Below are 19,133 nucleotides of genomic sequence, written 5' to 3'. Positions count from 1 at the left end.
CACTGGTCATCTACACATGTGAGAGTTGGACTATAAAGAAAGCTGAGCACCAACAAATTGATGCTTTTGAACTGTGGTGTTGGAGAAGACTCTTGAGAGTCCCTTGGATTGCAAGGAAATCCAACCAGCCCATTCTAAAGGAGATCAGCCCTGGGTGTTCACTGGAAGGACTGATGCTAAAGCTGAAACTCCAATACTTTGGCCACCTCATACGAAGAGTTGACTCATTTGAACAAACCCTGATGAAATGGTAGGGACCTAACAGAAGCAGAAGATACTAAGAAGAGGTGGCAAGAATACACAGAAGAACTATACAAAAAAGATCTTCATGACCCAGATAATCATGATGGTGTGATCACTCACCTAAGCCAGACATCCTGGAATGTGAAGTCAAGTGGGCCTTAGGAAGCATCACTACGAACAAAGCTAGTGGAGGTGATGGAATTCCAGTTGAGCTATTTCAAATCCTGAAAGATGATGCTGTGAAAGTGCTGGACTCAATATGCCAGCAAATTTGGAAACTCAGCAGTGGCCACAGGGCTGGAAAAGGTCAGTTTTCATTCCAATCCCAAAGAAAGGTAATGCCAAAGAATGCTCAAACTACCGCACAATTGCACTCATCTCACAAGCTAGTAAAGTAATGCTCAAAATTCTCCAAGCCAGGCTTCAGCAATACATGAACCATGAACTCCCTGATGTTCAAGCTGGATTTAGAAAAGGCAGAGGAACCAGGGATCAAATTGCCAACATTCGCTGGATCATTGAAAAACCAGGAGAGTTCTAGAAAAACATCTATTTCTGCTTGATTGACTATGCCAAAGCCTTTGACTGTGTGGATCACAATAAACTGTGGAAAATTCTGAAAGAGATGGGAATACCAGACCACCCAAAGTTTGCCCAAGTTCATGTCCATCGCATTGCTGATGCCATCCAGCCAGCTCATCCTCTGATGCCCCTTTCCTCCTGCCTTCAGTCTTTCCTAGGATCAGGGGCTCTTCCAATGAGTCAGCTGTTCGCATCAGGTGACCAAACTACTGGAGCTTCGGCTTCCACATCAGTCCTTCTAACGAGTATTCAGGGTTGATCTCCCTGAAGACTGACTGGTTTGATCTCCCTGCTGCCCAAGGGACACTCAGGAGTCTTCTCCAGCACCATAGTTAGAAGGCATCAATTCTTTCGCACTCTGCCTTCTTTATGGTCCAGCTCTCACAACCCTACGTGATCACTGGGAAGACTGTAGCCTTCACTATATGGACCTTTGTCGGCAGAGTAATGTCTCTGCTTTTCAACACGCTGTCGAGGTTCACCATCGCCTTCCTGCCGAGAAGCAGTCTTCTCCTGATTTCATGGCTGCAGTCGCCATCCGCAGAGATCTCGGAGCCCAAGAAGGGGAAATCCGCCACTGCTCCCACCTTCTCCCTTCTACTTGCCATGAAGTGATGGGGCTGGATGCCATGATCTCAGGTTTCTTTACCATTTAGTCTTAAGCCGGCTCTTTCACTCTCCTCCTTCCCCCTCATCAAAGGGCTCTTTAGTTGCTCTTGGCTTTCGGCCATCAGAGTGGTGTCATCCGCATATCTGACGTTGTTGACTTTTCACAGGTTAGCTTTAGGAAATCAACTGAAATTTAGTTACTACCATCTTGGCTGCATTTAGCTAAACACTCAAAATAGTCAAGACTACTCACAAAGATTTTTTTTTCGTTTGCTTTAGGCACCAGATAAGTGATTATTCAAAGCTAAAATTATTTTTCTGTCATATAATGACATAAATTATATGTCACCTGGACTTCCCTGGTGACTCAGATGGTAAAGTGTCTGCCTACAATGAACCCCTACAATGCAGGGGTTCAATCCCTGGGTTGGGAAGAACCCCTGGAGAAGGAGACGGCACCCCACTCCAGTACTCTCGCCTAGAAAACCCCACGGACGGAGGAGCCTGGTGGGCTGCAGTCCATGGGGTCGCAAAGAGTCGGACTCGACTGAGCCACTTCACGTTCACCTTCTTTCTTTCAGTGGCGTGAATGATGGCACCACACTCCATTTGCTCTCTCTAATGTAGGAGTGCCATAATTATAAAGAAAACTAGAATAATCGACACTATTTTCAAAGGAAATAAAGATTTCCATAAGAATACAAAGGATCTATAAAAAATACAAAAATCTCCACATAAAAATCTGTAACAGTCCTAAAGATTTGACTAATATTAAACGTAACAGGAAAATAGATGTTTTAAACTACTTAACATGTTATTTTTAAGTTAATAGATAATTAAGCTTGTAGAGTTAAACTTAACTCCTAACACATCACATTGTCCACCCACTGAGTTGACTGGGAGAGTAATTTTCTTATGGTTCAGAATTTTAAATGCCTTAATTAAGCTAGAAAAGACTTTAAAACCATTATGAAGTGCTATTTTTATCCCTGATAAATTCGTGTGGAAATAAAATCAGATTTTTGGTGTCAAGGGTGGTTATTTTAGTGGAGTGAGTGGCATTAATTATTTCCCTGCAATCTGGGGGAATATGAGTGAACAGAACAAAAACCAGGAGCTGTTAAAACAGACTCCCGGGTGGCAGTTCCCGAGGTCCGGGCGGCACAGTGGTTGGTGTGTGTGGTGGGGAGTTGCCACCAGACCCGTCCAGGCTGCGGGCGTGGGGTTAGCCTTCCCCTCCGCACAGAGACAAGAGGCATGAATCCACGGGCAGTGCTAGCTTTCATGTCTCATAAACCTGAGGTCAGATGTCAACAACATACAGGCTTAACATACACAAACTACCAACTGTTACTGACAGGAGAACATCCAGCTGCAGAGAAAAATTACTGCCACCTCACTGTTCAGAAGATTGTGGAAAAACACCTTTAAAAAAATTTTCAGGTCATAGCTAGGGGCATAAGAGACAGGAAAAACGTTCAGAAATGAGTACATCTTACTGCCAAGAAGTGACGTCTGAGGTGACCCAAGTAAGTGTCAACAATTACATGTAGTACTCATGAAACAATCTGAAACGTATGATTTTCACATAGCTCCATATTTTCCTATAGCTTTCATATAGCTTCATATTTTCATATAGCTTCACGTTCATGGAGCAGATTCCATCCAAATTATCCCATTTCTTAGAGAGCTGTCTTCTAAAATGTGATTGTACATCCAGAGAGTATGTGTCCACGAAAACAGGGGAGTTCATCACTGCATTTACAAACTAATCTATGAGCAAGCACTAACCATTTTCTACCTGTATCCAAGTAATTTCAATCTTTCCAACTCAACAAAAAGGAGACTTGCAACACTGTCAAACTTCTCAATGGAAAAGCATTTGCTGTTCTAAACTACACAAGAACGGATATTGATAAATCACATCCATCTGATGAACAGATCCTGCATTTGCAAAGTCAGGGAATGATATCAGAACATTGAGATGCTACACAAAATTCTGTTATCCCTGAAACTTATCTTCTTTCTCAACTCCAACCTGGGTACAGTGATCAGACACAACAAAATATTAAACCATTCATCTTTTTGATGAATCTTTGACAGAAGAAAAATACTTCTGAAAAAAAAGAAGTTTACCTGTGTGACTCTTCCTGTTAGTTGTAGTCAGCACTGTTAAAATAATCACTTGGGCAAAATGTCCCCATTTAACTGGCTGGAGAATGTTCTGAATCCTGCACGGAGCCAGATGGCAGGGCCAACCACCAGCTCGGGTGGCCAAGTGAGCCACTGTCCCAGCTGGGATGAAGAATCACCAGGGGTTCGTGTCCCCAGCTCCCCACCATCCCAGGAAGACCAAGATGAACAGCAAAGGCGCAGTTCCTGGGTCCTTCAACGGTTCTGTCCCACGGCCCTGCAAGCTTATGGTGAAGAAGAGGAACACACTGACCTCTCAAAGTGGCCAGAACAGGCTGGCACAGCCCCCTCGGCCTCCACAGCACAGGCTGGAGGGTCAAGGAGAGATGGGGTTCCCGTCTGGGCCCAAGACCGTGGCAAGCCAGCGGGCTCCCAGACCGGGGTGGAGGTAGGGAAGTGGGCTGAACACATCGTGAGCCCTGAAGGACAGGTTCTAGGTGGGCCAGTTTTCACTCATGTGGCTCTGAAAGGGTTCAGAACTCACACACTCCTGAAGACACACAAACGATCACACGCTGAAAGCCGATTCAGTCCTCTGTTTCTGGACCGTCACTTTCCTGGTTTGAAAAGGATCTACAAAGCTGGCTGTAGACACAGCACCAGGCTGCGGACACCACCCCAGTGAACACAAACTTCAGGACGTCAAACAGATCTACAAAGCTGGCTGCAGACACAGCACCAGGCTGTGGACACCACCCCATCGAACACAAACTTCAGGACGTCAAACAGACTCTGGAAGCTTAAAAAAAGCACTCTCTTTCAAGGAAGGGTTGTATATTATTCATGGTGTTTGATGTATGTTTCAATACCAAATCAAATGTCAAACAAATTCTGCAAGCTTTAAAAAGCACTCTCTTTTAAGGGAGGGTTGTATATTATTCATGGGGCTTGATGTATGTTTCAATAGCAAATCAAATTTTAATCCTGGAAAACTTCAAGTGCTAGCAGACTATATGCATAGGATACACGCCCTGAAAATTATTTCCCCTGCTCCTTTTCCCCTCTCTTGGCAAGTTCTATGCTTAACATAGGTGCTTTATCAATCCCAACACACCGGAAGGAGGTCATGTGTCCAAGACGCTCTAAGAAGAATGTTACTGGCCTAACAACAGCACTCAAAGTACCGACTCCCTTTGTCTTCACGGTCATCATGTAACCCTAAGTTCTTAAAGCTGCCACTGCTAACTCTGTCTCAACACCCGGGTCTCCCTCCAGGTGCTATAGGTCTGTCTTTCTGGGAATCCAGGAGGTGACAAGCCATGGGGACCCAGCCATCGTGAGCCGTGTGGGGACCGCAGGGGAGTGTAAAGGGAGGGCCAAGGGTGTTTTTCTCCCAGACACACTGCCATAGGTTATAAATCATTTGCCCTGGGGGCTTTCCACCTACTCAAACAGTGAGTTTCAGAGGCTGGGTGAAAAGAAAGAAACAAAAAAACAGCTATTTCGTAAAAACAGAGACACTTCTCGGTTCTAAAGGCCAAATTAGATTTTCATTTGGGTTCCCACCAAAACAACAGAATTGAAAGTCAGGATTTGTCAAGAAGAAACTCTTATCTAGATTAATCTCAACATCGCAAGACTCAACCCATGCCTGATCCCAGAGCATCAGCCTTAGAGGAGGGGAAACGCCCCCCACTGCCCAGGGCTGGGCCCGGGGTCTGCAGCCCTGAGGGAGGACGCGGGACTCGGGGAGCCGCCCCTGGGAACCTGCGGACGGAGCCAGGAGACCCTGGCGCAGACCAGCCCCAAGGGCACGGCAGGGTGGGGCGCGCAGGAGGACCGGCGTCAGAAAGGACACAGAGGGAGGCTCGGCGGCCGGCCGCTCCCCAACCAACAGCGCCTCTCAGAGGAGCGGAGGGACACAGAGTCTGAGAGGCCCGGCAGTTTAACCGCGGAGCTGAGCGATGACAAGCCAAAGCCGATCAGTGGACTGAAGGACCAGGTTCACCAAGGGGAGCTAAACGGAGGGACGGCCGCCTCCCACTCAGAGAGCCGGGCGGCCGCGTCCCCTGCGAGAGCCGGGCGGCCGCGTCCCTTCAGAGAGCCGGGCGGCCGCGTCCCTTCAGAGAGCCGGGCGGCCGCGTCCCTTCAGAGAGCTGGGGAGGCCGCGTCCCTTCAGAGAGCTGGGGAGGCCGCGTTCCTTCAGAGAGCCGGGCGGCCGCGTCCCTTCAGAGAGCCGGGCGGCCGCGTCCCTTCAGAGAGCCGGGCGGCCGCGTCCCTTCAGAGAGCCGGGCGGCCGCGTCCCTTCAGAGAGCTGGGGAGGCCGCGTCCCTTCAGAGAGCCGGGCGGCCGCGTCCCTTCAGAGAGCCGGGCGGCCGCGTCCCTTCAGAGAGCTGGGGAGGCCGCGTTCCTTCAGAGAGCCGGGCGGCCGCGTCCCCTCCGGGAGCCGGGGAGGCCGCGTCCCCTCCGAGAGCCGGGAGGCCGCGTCCCTTCAGAGAGCCGGGCGGCCGCGTCCCCTCCGAGAGCCGGGCGGCCGCGTCCCTTCAGAGAGCCGGGCGGCCGCGTCCCTTCAGAGAGCCGGGCGGCCGCGTCCCCTCCGAGAGCCGGGGAGGCCGCGTCCCCTCCGAGAGCCGGGGAGGCCGCGTCCCTTCAGAGAGCCGGGCGGCCGCGTCCCTTCAGAGAGCCGGGCGGCCGCGTCCCCTCCGGGAGCCGGGCGGCCGCGTCCCCTGCGAGAGCCGGGCGGCCGCGTCCCTTCAGAGAGCCGGGCGGCCGCGTCCCCTCCGGGAGCCGGGCGGCCGCGTCCCTTCAGAGAGCCGGGCGGCCGCGTCCCTTCAGAGAGCTGGGGAGGCCGCGTCCCTTCAGAGAGCCGGGCGGCCGCGTCCCTTCAGAGAGCTGGGGAGGCCGCGTCCCTTCAGAGAGCCGGGCGGCCGCGTCCCTTCAGAGAGCCGGGCGGCCGCGTCCCTTCAGAGAGCCGGGCGGCCGCGTCCCTTCAGAGAGCTGGGGAGGCCGCGTTCCTTCAGAGAGCCGGGCGGCCGCGTCCCCTCCGGGAGCCGGGGAGGCCGCGTCCCCTCCGAGAGCCGGGAGGCCGCGTCCCTTCAGAGAGCCGGGCGGCCGCGTCCCCTCCGAGAGCCGGGCGGCCGCGTCCCTTCAGAGAGCCGGGCGGCCGCGTCCCTTCAGAGAGCCGGGCGGCCGCGTCCCCTCCGAGAGCCGGGGAGGCCGCGTCCCCTCCGAGAGCCGGGGAGGCCGCGTCCCTTCAGAGAGCCGGGCGGCCGCGTCCCTTCAGAGAGCCGGGCGGCCGCGTCCCCTCCGGGAGCCGGGCGGCCGCGTCCCCTGCGAGAGCCGGGCGGCCGCGTCCCTTCAGAGAGCCGGGCGGCCGCGTCCCCTCCGGGAGCCGGGCGGCCGCGTCCCTTCAGAGAGCCGGGCGGCCGCGTCCCTTCAGAGAGCTGGGGAGGCCGCGTCCCTTCAGAGAGCCGGGCGGCCGCGTCCCTTCAGAGAGCCGGGGAGGCCGCGTCCCTTCAGAGAGCCGGGCGGCCGCGTCCCTTCAGAGAGCCGGGCGGCCGCGTCCCCTCCGAGAGCCGGGGAGGCCGCGTCCCTTCAGAGAGCCGGGCGGCCGCGTCCCCTCCGAGAGCCGGGGAGGCCGCGTCCCTTCAGAGAGCCGGGCGGCCGCGTCCCCTCCGAGAGCCGGGGAGGCCGCGTCCCCTCCGAGAGCCGGGAGGCCGCGTCCCTTCAGAGAGCCGGGCGGCCGCGTCCCCTCTGAGAGCCGGGAGGCCGTGTCCCCTCGCTCGGGCTGTGGGCCTGGGCAGACCTCGAGCCCGTCCCACGCGCCGAGGCGCTGAAGGCCTGCAGGAGTGACGCCCGGAAGCGCATCCAGTCCCGTTTCCTCAGAGCCCGGTGGCGGCAGGAAGCCGGCGGCACACACCAGGATAAGCAGGCGCGCGCGGCTCCCCCGCGCCGGCAGGCCGCAGACGCACCGGGCGCCGGGCCTACGAAAGCAGGTTGTTACTGATGGAGGGCGCGCCGCATTCTGGAGACGCACACAGGCTCTCTGAGAGGTCCTGGTGGGTCTCTGAGGAAAGCACTCAGCAAACAACGTAAGGAGGCATCTTCAGCCTCTGAAGAAACACACTTTCTGGTCAAAAAGAGGATGTATTTGTCAACAGTAAATGCTGAAGGAACAGTACCAGAGCAAAATCCCGTATTCAGAGGAGAAGCTGATGTGGACATGGGAGGCAATCCATCAGCTCATTCACAGGAAGTGAAAGGACGACCGTGCTCCAGCGATCTTAGTTTTATCAAACATCTGGTAGTGTTCTTCTCCGTAATGCAGAAGAAAATAAACTTGAAAATAAAGTTCCCTTTCCCCGAGCTTTAGGCCTCAGGTATATTTTATATACATTTCCTGCTAGAGTCAGTGAAATAAAGTGTTCAAGAAATAAGCACTCTGGGACTTCTCGGCAGTCCAGGGGTTAAGAATCTGCCTGCCAGTGCCAGGGACATGGGTTCAGTCCCTGGTTCGGGAAGATCCCACATGCCCTGGGGCAGTAAAGCCCGTGGGCCACAACTCCTGAAGCCTGCGTGCCCTGAAAGAGAAACCGCCCCAAGGAGAAGCCTGCATACTCCTAGACAACAGCCCGTTTGCCCCAACGAGAGAAAACCCTCAGGCAGCAGCGAAGATGGGGCAACCAACACACAAGCAAGCACGCTTGTTTGGTCTCTGAAAACAGCAGCAAGGTGCTAATGGAGAAGCCGGAGCAGACCCCCCAGTGCCTGGTCCCAGGCCCCGTCCAGCCGCCGCCGCCCCCGGGCTGGTTCACAGGAAACCCAGCCGCAGGCTCCTGCGTCTCGCCTGCCGACACGGGGCCACTGCCCGGGTCTCTCGGGAACGGGAGGCCAGGCCTCCGGTGCAGCCGGGGACACCGGGGCCGCTCAGGCCCGTTTACCACTTCCCGTCTGGAGACAGCAGTCGACGAGCTGGGGGAGTGCGTCAAGGTCTGCATCCCTGTCCTCCCGGACACACGGGCTGGGCATCACAGGGCACCGGGAAACGGACACATGGGCTGGGCATCACAGGGCACCGGGAAACACCGTTGCTGAGGCGCTTCCGGGGCAGCGGCCAGCCCCTGCCAGCCTCCTTCCCCCGTCGCTCTCACTGAGTGTCTGGGGTCTGCATGTGTGTGCTTAGGAACAGGCGTCCTTTGAAGGTTTCTGTGGAGACGCTGGAAACGAGAAAAGCGGAGAGACCCGGTCGTGCGATCACCAACATCTACTCCCAGTAAAGCGCCATCTTCTCGAGGCGTCTCGGTCTCTCTGCTCCCGGAGGCTGAGGGCAGCCTCTGCATCTGATCTGATGGGACGGGGGACGCCATCCCCACGGCCAGCCTTTAAACATCTCCTTCCCTTCCTGCAGGCTGAAGTAGGTCAGCTGTACGGTTCTGATGATTCCAAAGAAACTGCTTCTGGAAGCGTCAGTGGCTAGACCTCCTCTTCTGAATTAAACTAGAGCCTCCGGGTTTCTGCTCTTGCTCCTGTAGCAGGGTATATCCACCTTTCCCCTAATCTTTCCCCCTGCCCTCTTTTTAGCTCAGTCTTAGCCCAAGGCATAATGCTCTGTTTTTCCACAGTTATAAAAATTGGGAGAGTTGACACCGCCAATTAAAAGATGCTTTTAATGTCAGGTTCTGTGGCAGAAGTGTGATAAAAGGGGCTACAGAGGAGAAGGGGATCAATGAGAACCTTATTACACATCATCTCTGCTTGGTCCAGATGGGCCGGCTCCATCGACCATGAAGTGTGATTTCTCTCTTCCCTGCGCCAGGCAGTGGCCAGACCAAATACAGGAAACCATATCAGCAACACAGCAGAGCACGCTTGATGCTGGCTTGTCTGTGTAAGGACAAAACCCTGCACTGCACGTCTTTTATTTAAAGGACCTTGCTTTATCTAAGAAATATGCAAAGCCATGAGGTAGAAGGGACAATTATAACTTATGTAAAAATATTCACAGTGAGCAAACATGCTCTTAGACAAAGCAACTTGTTCTTTCTTTTTTTAAACACTAAAAAATTACTGTTCTCAACTGGATAAATGGATTCCCCAGAGAGTGCTCTCTTAATTAAGCATGAAGGCAATTAAAATCAGGATTTTTGCAGAGCTTTAAAAGATGGAAACAAATTAACTTAAAACAGAAAGTGGAGACAAAGGAACTGCATTGACAGGAATGAATTCATGGGTATCTCCGAGCAGATGGCGGGGGCTAGTCCACTGCTGAGCGTCAACACCCGCGCTGTCTCTGACGGAGCCGGGCATCCTCTCCTCTCCGTTTTCCCCTTCTCTCCTCTCATTCCCCATGAATTCATCGTCAGTTTAATGACAATGACTGAAGCATATTGCAGAGTGCAGAAACATGGTAGCAAAATCAGGAAAAACACCTTTTGCTTTGAAAAATGTTTGCGTGATAAGGACACTTACCATGAGCCTGGAGAAGGCGATGGCACCCCACTCCAGTACCCTTGCCTGGAAAATCCCATGGACGGAGGAGCCTGGAAGGCTGCAGTCCATGGGGTCACTGAGGGTCAGACACGACTGAGCAACTTCACGTTCACTTTTCATTTTCATGCACTGGAGAAGCAAATGGCAACCCACTCCAGTGTTCTTGCCTGGGGAATCCCAGGGACGGGGGAGCCTGGTGGGCTGCCGTCTCTGGGGTTGCACAGAGTCGGACAAGACTGAAGTGACTTAGCAGCAACATGAGCTCCACCCTCTTAACCTGCTCGGTGGATAACACACTCCTGCTGACTAGAGGCATGCGTGGTACACAGGTCTTCAGTGAGGTGGCTTCGGAACTAAAGCTTCATGCCTGGTAATTAATAATGTCCCATTTCCCTCTCCTCGTAGGCCCTGATAATGACCATTTAGTCTCTGATTTTATGAACTTGACTACATTAGATACCTCACATATGTGGAATCCTGCAGGGCTTGTCTTTTTGTATCCAGTTTATTTCCCTGAGAATACAGCCCTCAAAGACCAACTGAAAAAATTGTAAGAACTTTCTTTTTATGTAACTCTTCACAAAAATATGTAAACTTCCAATGTTTTCTGTTGAGGAAGAATGTTGACATCTTGGTCTCTATGTATTAGTACAGATCTCAATTTTTTTTTAATTAAGCATAAAGTAGTTGGTAAATCTGAAACAAATAAGCAAGAAGAGCTGGGGAGCGGAATCGGTACTTTCATCAACACTAAAGGGTAAACATCGTTTTGGCATAAAACAGTGATGAATGAAGTCACGTCGGTGGGAGGGGGAGGTGTCCTAAACCCTGAGAGGACCGTTCCAGGAGTGCTGGGTGTCACGGAGGACCCACGCGCTCACCAGAGTTTCTTACTCAGGTTACACAATCCTGATCTTCTTCAACCCAGCCTTTAAACCCACGAGAGAACACGTTCAACCGTGGTATTTAATTCTCAGCTGGTGATGCAGTCAAGTTCATTTATATAGGCTCTGAGTAAAATCTTTAGATTTTCTGTCTCTGAAGTAATAATATAAAAGATATACTTATCAGATTCCTTTGAGTGGAACTTGATCTACTGAACACAGTCCTCCCTATTTTAAGCTCATCAAAGCTGCCTTTTAACATACACCAAGGGACTTCCCTAGGAGAAGGCAATGGCACCCCACTCCAGTACTCCTGCCTGGAAAATCCCAGGGACGGAGGAGCCTGGTAGGCTGCAGTCCATGGGTCGCTGAGGGTCAGACACCACTGAGTGACTTCACTTTCACTTTTCACTTTAATGCACTGGAGAAGGAAATGCCCACCCACTCCAGTGTTCTTGCCTGGAGCATCCCAGGGACGGAGGAGCCTGGTGGGCTGCCGTCTATGGGGCCGCACAGAGTCGGACACGACTGAAGCAACTTAGCAGCAGCAGCAGCAGCAAGGGACTTCCCTGGGGGTCGAGTGGTTAAGAATCTACCTTCCCATGCAGGGGATCTGGGTTCAGTTTCTGGTTGGGGAACTAAGATCCCACATGCTGTGTGGCAACTAAGTCCATGTGCTGTGAGCCACAACGAGAGAGAAGCCCCAGTGGTGCAATCTGATAGCCAAAAATAAAATAAATAAATGCTAAAAAAAAAAAAAAACCACCAAGGTACGCAAGAAGAATTGTTCTCCGCCTTCATGGGGGAGCAAGAATCAGAAATAAGTTACCTGGGACTCCGAGAGGCCCCCCAAACCATTTCAGATCATGACTATTGGAGCTCTTTGGGCTTTATGGGCAGACTCATCATTCACCTACAAACCGCACACACAGCTCATTTTCCTGACCTGGACTATGGGGGATAAACTGGACAAAGAGGCTAGCTGGGCCCTAAAGCTGGTTCCAACGTGATGCACCCCTGTGTTTCCATCTTCTCATCTGCACGATAAAGGCGGGTGACCTCTGAGCTCTCCCTCACCCAGCCCTCTCACAGCCCCCAAATCCTGACTCTGAGCATGACCCCTGATTGCTCAAAAATGTGCAGGAACCCCGCGGCCCACACGTCAGTTTCCCAGGACACCTGCTTCCCGTTCCTGAGTGCATTTCACTCTGTGATCCCGCCCGCAACAGTCTTCCTTCTTCCTTTCACCTGCCGAAGTCTGACTCATTCATGAAGGTCAAGCTCAAAGGCCAATGTTTCCTTGAAGCCTTTCCAGGCCCTAAACTTTAAACTGACCTTTCTCTCTCATAAACATCCAAGTAATTTATTTCAGTTCAGTTCAGTCACTCAGCCGTGTCCAACTCTCCGTGACCCCATGGACTGCAGCACACCAGGCCTCTCTGTCCATCACCAACTCCTGGAGCTGGCTGAAACTCATGTCCATTGAGCCATCCAACCATCTCATCCTCTGTCGTCCCCTTCTCCTCCCGCCCTCAATCTTTCCCAGCATCAGGGTCTTTTCAAATGAACATTTTCAAAATCATTTACCTATTTTAAAGTATCTAGCATCTCTCCTCTCACTATCTAGGGATACATGTCCTCTCTTTCACTAAGCTGTAACCTCTCCCAGGGAAGAAAATCCCCCTTGTTGTGACCACACGGCGGCTCCCACTCTCCGGACCAGCCTGTCTTTATTTCTAGCCCATCTGCCTGGTTTAAGAAGCTGTCTGAGCTTGACTTCTTCCTCTGCTCCCGAGCGACTTTGACACCCACCTTCCCGAGTGAGGTCCCAGCCTCAAACCTCGCCACTTCCAGGACCCAAGGAGGATCTACAAATAGGCTGAGACAAATACGATCTGGACCATTCTGAAGACTTGTCTGTTGGTAGGAATCGTAAGGGCCCTCAGGACACTCTGGGGCCCATGGGCAGGGTTATCACACTGCTGATTATCTAAACAGGGACACTTGTTAAGGGTGAAAGGGAGGGCTGTTCACAATCTCGCTGGGGCCAGGGGTGTGCAGGCAGGCTCTGTGCCCCTTCCCGCCTCCACACTGCCCATAAGTGCACAGTCGGCCCCTTCCCTGCCTCTCCATTTTCACAGAGATGGGCACGTTTCAGTCACCCTAGTTCCCTCAACAGTTTACACACAGGAAAGGGACCACCATCTTGAGAGCATAAGCACATACTCAAGCCACCTAGGTGAGAGCACCAGCCCCCTCACTGGGGGCACCTCCAGGGTGAAGACGGGCAGTAATGCAGGGCTTGGCGGGGGAGGGGGGCACTGCCCACACGACACCTACGCTTGGAGTCTTCGAACTACAAAGGGGAAGTCGGCAGAAGGAAAGAAGGTCTTACTTGGAGTCTTCAGACTATAAATGGGAAGTCAGCCAAATGAAACAGGACCTTATTTCCAAGGCTGATTTTGGGTCAAGCTCAATATAACATCACAAAAATAGAGGCTATCCAAGACCTTACTACATTTTCCATCAATATTTCCTCTATTCTTTAGCTAGCTTTAATAAATTAACTGTCAGAAGGTGAGAAGTAATTAAGTCACCAATAAATGGACTATGAAATATTACAAGAGCTATACTATTGCTGTAACAATGTGACAATTTTTAAATGCAAATTATAAAAATCTGAATTTAATTTCAAGTACTTTATGGCTTAGTTTATCAGGGGGAATTAAAAATAGAACAACTCACTAAAGCTAGGGGCATAACACAGCCCAGATATTTAAACATTATGTAAGACTAATTTCACAACTTTAAAAATTCAAGCAAGCTAATTGTCTTATCATTTCTGCAGCAACACAATTATAAAGTCACGAGCAAACTGGAATTACATAATAAGCATTATCACCCACCAGCCCAGGGAGAGGGTAGGGTGCGGAAGCAAGGGGTACTGAGCGACTCCTGTGCCAAGTACCGTGGCCGGTGCTGTCTCAAGCTCACCAGGATCCTTCCTGCTCTGCCCCCAGCCCGGACCAGGTCCTGGTACCAACCCTCGCTCAGCTCTCACCTCCCTGGGGCATCACAGCCCACTCTCAGGGAGGTCCTGTTAAACAGGTTACCAGGAAGAAACGGTGCTCTGAGACCCGTGAAACACCCAAGCGGGTGAGTCATCTTAGAGGCTGGTCAGCGACACAGATCTGCAAAACAGCTGAAGATCCTATTTGTGGCTTAAGGTTTAAAAGCATTTACAGATATCAGCTACTTCTGTTGGCTTCTCATAAAACTGACCAGGCAGCCTGAGTCACGGCAAGGAAAGGTTCTTTAGACTTCTCCATTTTTCCTATCTTTCCCTTTTCTCCTCAAAGTAATCTCAACAGGAGCTTCTTATGTTTTTCCCTCCAGCTGCCATCCTAGCAGACAGGACAGCTCCCCCGTGTTCATGCCTGCGGCCGCTCCAGCACCCAGCATGGAGCGTCCCCCACGACCCCCTGAGGTCTACAGACATCTCTGCCCCGCAGCCCTCCCGTCGGGGGTGACTGCCACTCCCCGCAGCATGCATGCAGGGTCCACTGTTCGGTCCTTATTTATCTGATGTCCCCATGAGCTCTAAGCTGGAGAGAGCAGGAGATAGCAAGCATCGGCCTCAAACGCCACTTTTTCCCTTAAGCTAATGAACTGATGAGCTGTTCGAAACACTGCATTCTTACTATTGGTGGGAATCTAAATTGGTACAGTTACTAGGGAAAACGGCAAGGAAGATCCTCAAAGAACGAAAAATAGGACTAGCATAGGATCCGGCAATTCCACTTCTTGGAACATATCCAAAGGAAATGAAAGTGCTAACTCAAAAAGATAGCTGCACCCCATGTTCTCAGCAGCATGACTTACAACAGCCGAGACATGGATACAACCCAAGTGTCTATCAACAGATAACGGAGCTGTGAGACAGACACGTATCTGCATGCGCACATATTATACATATAAATATTAGTCATAAAAAATGAAGTGACCCTATCATCCGGGACAGCACAGACGGACCTTGAAGGCACACATGTAAATAAGTCAGAGAAAGACAAACGCTGTATGACCTCTCGTACACGTAGAGAGTAAGACAGAAACAAAAGCCAAGCTGACGGCGAAAGAGATGGGGCTTGTGGTCACCAGAAGCGGAGAGCCGAGAAGCGAAGGAGGGCAGCCAAGGGGCAGACGTTCCCAGCTGCAAGACAAAGACGTCCTGGGAATGAAACGCACAAGATGACTGATACGCAGGAAACCTGTCAAGAGAGAAAACTAAGAGCTCTCATCACAAGAAAAATGTTTTTCCCTTCTTCTTTATTTTTAAAATTATGTCTATTTGAAGAGACAGATGTTCGCTGAGCCCACTGTAACCATCTCACAACGTGTGAGAATCAAACCATCAGGCGGCACACCTTAAACTTACACATGAAAGTCAATTATTTCTCAACGAAACCGGGGAAAGAAAAAAAAAAAAACTGCATTGTTCTGATTTGCACTTCCAAACCTTATTCACCCAAAGACGTCAATGAATAAGGCCAAGTGGAGAAGCCCAAGAATAAAAATACTTCCCAAACTTTCGCTTTAGGAAATAGTACTCCATGGCAAGTCAGTGCAAGAAACAGGGCACGCTACGCCCTTCAGCCTTTGGAAGGCCACTGCCAGCAAACAAAAGGCCCCATGTAGGCCCACAGAGACGACATCGGATTGATTTTACTCAAACCGGTATTTCCCTAAATTATTTCAACACGGAATCCTTTCTCCCTGGGGACACATTAACATCCCACCAAGGCTCCTCAGCACACAGCGTGGGAAACGCTGATCAAAAGCCTTTTTTTTCTTTTCTTTAAATTGTATCAAGTCCTCTGAATTGCCACTTTCTGATCCACTTATGGAACAGCAAGCAAACATTTCTGTTAAACTTCACGAAGCCCCTCCCGATCCGTCTCAGACCACAGCAGCCTAAGGCAGAAGCAGCCTCGAGTCTTGTGGTCTGAACGCCCGCTTCGAGGGTGGAGGTGGGGTGGGTGAGGCCTGTGGCCTCTGAGCACAGGTGGCAGCCTCGCCCATCTGAGAGGGGAGCGTCCAACCCCACCCTCAACCCTGACCGCTGGCGCCAGCAGGGGTTCAGATAGCTCCAGCTACACCATGAGCTCCAAAGGGCGGTGCTCACCCGCCAACGCCTCCCTCAGAGTTACAATCAATCAAAAAGGACAGCGAGAGCAGGATGAGATTAAGAAAATGCAAGACAGACCTCAAGTGCAAAAATGCAGCATTCTGGGTGTCCCGAGGATTCCTCACTGACGCTAAGCTGATTACCAATCATGGGCACCATGGGGTGGCTGCCGTCAGGAGGGAGGGCATTGCACAGTCCAGGCACGTGGTAGAGACACCTGCCTCTGAGGGTATTTAAAAGGCATTTTAGAAAAAAACTAACTTTCTCACCTCTGCCAGTTTGAAAAATGAAAACAAAATATGGGTGAATCAATGGCTGGCTGCAGGCAAAGATTAAAAAAAATCCTTACTCTGTGTCGAAAATCGTGTATGCTTTAGAAAGCAATTCAGATGTATTCCTAAAAAGCTGACTACTATTTGATGCAATGGAGGCACGTGTCTGAGTCCTGCTTTCTACAACAGCAACAACGAAACACTAAAGTCTTTCAAATGCAGCAAGGTCTGGGCAGTCACGCTTCCAGCACAGACAAAGCAAAGTCCTCAGCCAGAGCTCCTGAGCACATCAAGGGTACTGGCCCGAGACGCCTCTCTCCCCCGGGGCACGCTGAAAGTGGGAAGAGCCACTCACCATGTCGTAAGTCGTCACGATCTTCTTCAGAACCTCAGGCACGATCCCCTGCAACTCCATGGTGGGGTACTGCTCGCTGAGGTTCAGGACCACCAGGGGCGTGTTATCAGGTCCCAGGAAGCGGGGAGACACCGCCAGCATGCACTGCATGAGGTTGGCCACGGAGGAGAGGCCGCACAGCTCCTTGAAGGACACCACTGCATTCTGCTCAGTGGGAAGAAAGAAGGCGCTCTGTAATGCAGCAGGGGCTGAGTTTCCCAAGGATGCTGTACTCGACGCACCTGGTTATCCTGGGGCTGCCTGGCGCGGCGGTTAGTGTCAGGGTTACGACAGACGTGGTTAATGATTATTTTATCCTGGGGAAAAAGGGCTATTTTCCAAAGTAAACGTAGTCATAGACATTTGTAACACCAATTTATCCAAAGGGCAGAAAAGGCAAACAAGTCAAATTCTTTTGAAGGGCAAAGCCACTTTTCAGATCAAAGTTCACAGCAGTGCAAACACTGATATGCAATTACAAGAAAACAAACCAAAAAAAATGGCTTCTGCTTTCAAAAAGATGAGAAACAAATGGAATTAGGCTTCAACTAAGTATCAAGTAGGCCAGCCATCCAAAAAGGAGAGGAGCATCTGGCAGGTAGGAACCCAAGTCCCTCTCAGCTGTTTACACCCGCTGGTTCCAAAGCTAGAGGAACCTGGGGGAAGCTGCAGTTTCGGGCGGGAAACCCGGGGACCACAGCCTGCCCTGCCCATCGCCCCGTCTCCGGGGGTCCCACTGCTCCTCCTGCGTTCCACGTCCTTTATTTCTAATCAGTAGCGGAAGCCGTGAGCAGGCGTTTGAGTGCCCTTTGGAGGCACGTACGTTACACGTGGCCCCATCTGACCCTCCACCACCACGCTGGGCCCACAGGGACCAAGTATCGGCTGTGGCCTCTTGTCCGTATGGGGTCACACGGCCGGCAGGGGAGGGGGTCAGGCTGGTACCTGAAGTCGGCTCAGGACGAGGCCAATACTCTCGACCCTGCGCTGCCGCAACAGGGACATTCTAACCAAAACACGGGAGATCCAGGCGCGCCTGGGTCCCAACCTGGGCTGAGGATGGCGCCTAGGGGGCAGGAGTCCAAGCCCCCCAGACCTGTACCTTCTGCGCTCAAACGCCCCAGTCCTTGGAGATGAGCAGCACGTTGGTTTGAAATGGGAATGTTTGATCAATGCTAGTTTAAATACGATCATCAAGCTGAGCATCCTGGATGCTGGCGCCCGTGACAGTCCTCCCAGGGAGCGCTGGGGGGCCCTCAGGGTCCCCTGACTTCTTCTCCACCTGCCGTCACCCTGGTCATTCCGTCTCCTGCTCCCCACCCGCTGCCCCTTCCCAATGCCCGCCCCCCAACCACAGGCACCTGCGGGGTCCTGCCCACCCAGGCGCCACGGCCCGGGCACAGCGCCAGCTGCACACAGCACACGCACAGTGCAGGCACACGCGGCCCCCGAAGGCGACGCGCAGCTTCTCGTACACGCCGGCGTGCCTGCGGCCTGCTCGGGCTGAGTCCGAGGCCACGGCAGCCTCGGGAGCTGAGGTCCCTGACCACGCAGCCTCGGACACGGGTGGGGGGCAGCTGTCCGTGTTCCCATCGTGCTTTGCTCTGAGACAAACGATACCATTTCTCCGCTGCGGGAAGTTCTGTTAGTTTTCCTTGCTGCTGGCACCCTGCTCTTAATGGTCATAGACATGGACACGTGTGTCTTCACACACGTGTCTCTGGGATGGACACACAGGCTGGGGCTGGTGCATGTGTGTGTCTGTGTGTGTGTGCGGGGGCTGGTGCGTGTGTGTCTGTGTGGGGGGGCTGGTGTGTGTGTGTGTGCGGGGGCTGGTGCATGTATGTGTCTGTGTGTGTGTGTCTGTGTGTGTGTGTGTATGCTGGGTTGGGGTGTGTGTGTGTCTGTGTGCGGGGGCTGGTGTGTGTGTGTGTGTGTGTGTGTTCGGGGGCTGGTGTGTGTGTCTGTGTGTGTGTCTGTGTGTGTGTGTGTGTGCAGGGGCTGGTGTGTATGTGTATATGTGTGTCCGGGGGCTGGTGTGTGTGTGTGTGTGTGTGTGCTGGGGTTGGGGTGTGTGTGTCTGTGTGCTGGGGTTGGGGTGTGTGTGTCTGTGTGGGGGGGCTGGGGGGTGTGTGTGTGTGTGTGTGTGTGTCCGGGGGCTGGTGTGTGTGTCTGTGTCTGTGTGTGTGCTGGGGTTGGGGTGTCTGTGTGTGTGCTGGGGTTGGGGTGTGTGTGTGTGTGCTGGCGTTGGGGTGTGTGTGTGTGTGTGCTGGGGTTGGGGTGTGTGTGTCTGTGTGTGGGGGCTGGTGTGTATGTGTGTGTGTGTGTGTGTCCGGGGGCTG

The 19,133-nt window shown here is 52.3% G+C and overlaps 1 protein-coding gene across 6 annotated transcripts in view; it reads right to left on the bottom strand.

The window, feature by feature from the left end:
- Positions 1–19,133, bottom strand: part of PLCL2 (phospholipase C like 2) — a 212,637-nt gene that overhangs the window by 69,728 nt on the left and 123,776 nt on the right. For all 6 annotated transcript variants that reach the window (XM_069568763.1, XM_069568723.1, XM_069568733.1 and 3 more), the window contains one exon: positions 16,753–16,956. In XM_069568763.1, the coding sequence (XP_069424864.1) occupies positions 16,753–16,956 (204 nt within the window). The remainder of the gene's footprint in view (positions 1–16,752; positions 16,957–19,133) is intronic.

Source organism: Ovis canadensis, chromosome 1 (assembly GCF_042477335.2).
Source record: "Ovis canadensis isolate MfBH-ARS-UI-01 breed Bighorn chromosome 1, ARS-UI_OviCan_v2, whole genome shotgun sequence".
In the NCBI taxonomy this organism is placed as follows: domain Eukaryota; kingdom Metazoa; phylum Chordata; class Mammalia; order Artiodactyla; family Bovidae; genus Ovis; species Ovis canadensis.
The sequence above is the reverse complement of the archived record's forward strand: the minus strand, read 5'-3'. Positions and strand labels throughout refer to the sequence as shown.